The 3,820-nt window shown below is 45.4% G+C and overlaps 1 protein-coding gene across 1 annotated transcript; it reads right to left on the reverse strand.

Moving 5' to 3' along the window:
* Positions 1–393: 393 nt before the first annotated feature.
* Positions 394–3,095, reverse strand: LOC126798222 (L-type lectin-domain containing receptor kinase VIII.1). Its single transcript, XM_050525114.1, has one exon. The coding sequence runs from the start codon at positions 3,003–3,005 to the stop codon at positions 843–845; it is 2,163 nt and encodes a 720-aa protein (XP_050381071.1). The 5' UTR covers positions 3,006–3,095; the 3' UTR covers positions 394–842.
* Between the last annotated feature and the right edge of the window lie 725 nt (positions 3,096–3,820).

Here is a 3,820-nt window from a genome sequence, read left to right on the forward strand (position 1 = left end):
CTGAATACGAGTTTAAATTGTGATATACTTTTTTTGTTGAAAAAAAATTGTGAAATACGACGATACTTAAACCTTAAATGAGTTCAACTATGACCGTGGTTTCACCTTTAAACTTCAAACTTTACCTTCCCTTTATTCCCAAATATTCTTTTTGAGTTTTTACCATATCTTTTTCCTCAAAGTAGTGGGAAAGCCTCAAGGAAAGTTAAAGGTCAAGTTGCAATTTATGAACTACTTTTCCTAATGTTGGAGTAATGTCATAAGATTATTCCAGGAGTGACTTAACAGACCTTCATGATTGAGTGTAGCAAAATAAAAGAGTACCCAATTTTGGAAAATTAAAAGGGTAACGCAACTCGAAGTTAAATGCAATAGAAATTTTGTTGAAAGGAAAAATCATCCCACTTCAATTATATATGATAGATAGATCATTATTTGCCGTTATACCCACCTCCACCGGTCCACCACGGACAAAACAAATCAGAGAAGTTTCCTAAAAGCTAACCATAAATATGGAATTATTTCCCTTCCTATGATACAATGTGATACCAAAACCCTACTCATACATGTCTCCTTTTGACAACCGCGATTGCTTGTGAAAGAAACTAGTTGCCCACCATTCAATTTCCACCAATCAAACTAAGAAAATGACCCCCACCCATTTCAATATGGCCATTGTCGTCTAATCCATCAAACTATAAGACCCACTTTCAATGGAGATGGAGTATAATGTATGATCATGAATTCTAATTAACAGGGAAAAATTTGCTGCTTTAGCTAACCTTGGATGTTATTGTGTCATTCATACAAAAAACAAATGAAATGAATCAAAGACCGTTTGTTTAGACGATATGATCACCACCGCGACCAGTGAAGCTGTTTTCCGATGAGGAGGTAGAGATGGTGATCATGCCATTGCAATCAGAAACGCTGTCTTGCAAGCTCAATAAGAGATGTGAAGTACTAAAAGTTGTGGTGGGTTTTGTTTTTGGGACAATTGGGACTTCGGCTTCACCAACTAGCATTTGCACTACAATTCTCATTGTAGGCCTAACATTGGGGTCAGGGTGGGAGCAAGCGAGTCCGATTAGTAGCGCTTTCCGCATTTCCGCCTCGTCGAATTGACCCTCTAGCCTTGGATCAGCTGCAGTTAGCAGCCTTTCATCTCTGTGCAAGCTCCAAACCCACTCTACCAAATTACTACAAGCACCAGCTTTCCCTACCCCACTGACTTCCCTCTCAATCGGCCTCCTTCCAGTAGCCACCTCAAGCACCACTGCTCCATAGCTAAACACATCAGTTTTCTCAGTTGCTCTTCCTGTCAATAAGTACTCCGGCGCCAAATAACCCATTGTCCCTGCTGCCACTGTAGCGTCTGGCGACTTATCGTGCTCAATTTGCCTTGCCAACCCGAAATCACCTAATCGCGCATTGAACCCTTCATCTAGCATAATGTTGCTGGTCTTAACATCCCTATGGATCACCTGATTTTCACATTCTTGATGCAAATAGGTCAATGCCGACGCAACCCCAAACAGAATTTTTCGCCTGTGAGGCCATGGCAATGGCATTCTCGCCTCAAACAATGCCTTGTCTAGACTACCATTAGGCATCAAGTCATAGACTAACAAAATCTCACCTTTCTCATGACACCAACCTTGAAGCCTAACAAGATTCCGATGCCTAAGAGTTCCAATTATGGACAATTCGGACAAAAACTCATTCTTCCCTTGAGTACTATGACTACATCTCTTCACCGCAACAATGTCACCAGTCTCTGATAATATCCCCTTGTAAACTACCCCAAATGCGCCATGCCCAATAGCCCGATTCGCATTGAAGCACTTGGTAGCTGCCTTGAGCTCCCTATAACTAAACTCCTTAGGCATTTTGATCACATCCGAAGCAAAACTAGACTCCGACTTCTTAACATGTCTAATCTTCTTGTTGTAAACCCAAATCAAAACACCGGCAAACAGAGCCAAAACGAAAGCACTTGCAGTCACCACACCCGCAACAGCTCCCGGACCTTGCTTGCAAAGCTGGTTATGGCAAGAAGAAGACTTACTATTCTTCTGAGTAGTACTAGTACTAGAAGCTGACGCAGACCCAGTTGGAGGCAAAGAAGGCGGGGGAGATTTGACTGCGTTGGCTGTTGGGTTCATCAGAGTAGTCGTCGGCGGCGGCGGCGGCGCAGCAGCTGACCCTGTTGAGGGAGTTGAATCAAAAGACGAGCTGAAGCTCCACCACTCAACGCTGTGGACTTCGGTGCTTCCCTGTGTCGACCCGGAAAACCCGACATACATGAAGTCGTTGACGTACTGATCAAGATCGAGAGGGAAAGACAGGAGCGGGTCTTTAGGCTTGAGATTCGAATACGAAACGGATATGTTAAAGATCCGACCCGACCCGTTGAACTCGATCCAGCAATTCACGAGGTCCCCGCTCTTGAGATCAACGTCGGCGGCGGTGAGATCGCCGACCTGTGAAGAAACCATTGAGTTTAGATCCAGGCCCACGTGGTTACCATTAATGTCCTTGAACTCCACGTCCATCAGGGTATCGAACTCCACCGCCACAAAGCCCGACCCGGAACCCGTGTCTTCCACGCTCAGCAGCCCCATGAACCCGCCGGCGTCTCCGACGATCTGGTCGTCCGGAGAGATTACAAAAGCCAGGCCGCCGCCGATGGAGGAGGGGTTGAGGTTGCTGACGGAGAAGGAGAAGAATGTGGAGAAGCTCGCCGGAAATGGAGTGTATGGCTGCTTGAACCGGACGGGCTTGGAGTAGAGGACTCTGCCGGCGCCGGAGTTGGGTACGGCGAGGTCGCGAGTGAGACGCACGCTGCCATCGTTCAAGTGGGCATCGCCGAGAAGCTTCAGACTGCTTAGAGTCAGGGTTCCGAAGTCGAACTCGGTCACGGCTGACGTAATGAGTACAAGGTTGCAGAAGTAAAAGTGGAGTAGAAGTACAGCGGAGATGACGGAGCAAATGCGTCGGGACATTGTCAGTGGTGACGAAGAAGATGAAGACCCATTTAGTGGTGAAGAAGATGAAGAAGAAGATTGAATCACGGGAGAGTGTAATACAGAGAGAGAGAGAGAGAGAGAGAGAGAGAGAGAGAGAGAGAGAGAGACAGAGAAGAGAAGAGAGAAAGGGATGGGGTTGTTTTGGCTTAAACTAGAAGAGGGAAAAGGAAGAAGAAGGTTGAGGGGAAGAGACAAGGAATAGGAATCCAAAGGAGGACAGGTGGGTCGGCATTGCGACACGTGTCCGGTTCTAACGGTTATTTTTTCCTCTTCAGTGATGAAATAAAAGGCCAGCTTTCCTTTACTTCGTAGCTCTGCTTGCTTGGGTTTGCAGTCTCATGCGCCACTGTGTGTTCTCTAGGTCTGAACTGCTATGTAGGATTTTCTGTGCTCGCACGACTAACGAGTGTTTCTCACGCTACGATATCTGGGTTTTGATGAGGCCGGCAGCTAATTGTCAATTAGGGAAGTTAATTAATTAGAGAGAATTAGGGATGTGGAGACTGCCGATGGTGGCGGTTGAGGAGTGTAATCACGGCTGCTACGGTGGCGGTTCACCATTTACGGTGATAGTGATCGAAGGGTTTTATTTCTGCATGGGCTAGTAGTCTAGTAATCATTTAATTGATGTGCGATGGAATGGTGTCATGTTGGATTCTCCCTCTCATTAATAAACCGTATGATATATCAACCTGATTTAATCCATTGTAACTATGCAAGAATCACATACATATATAGGTCCGTTTTCTAACTTCATCGTTATAGAAGTACATCGATCGTAATAGATAATA

The sequence above is a fragment of the Argentina anserina genome, chromosome 6 (genome assembly GCF_933775445.1).
Source record: "Argentina anserina chromosome 6, drPotAnse1.1, whole genome shotgun sequence".
NCBI classification, from domain to species: domain Eukaryota; kingdom Viridiplantae; phylum Streptophyta; class Magnoliopsida; order Rosales; family Rosaceae; genus Argentina; species Argentina anserina.

What these genes read in the sequence shown, in the direction of transcription:
- LOC126798222 (XM_050525114.1), bottom strand. Translation starts at nt 3,005, where the DNA reads ATGTCCCGACGCATTTGCTCCGTCATCTCCGCTGTACTTCTACTCCAC.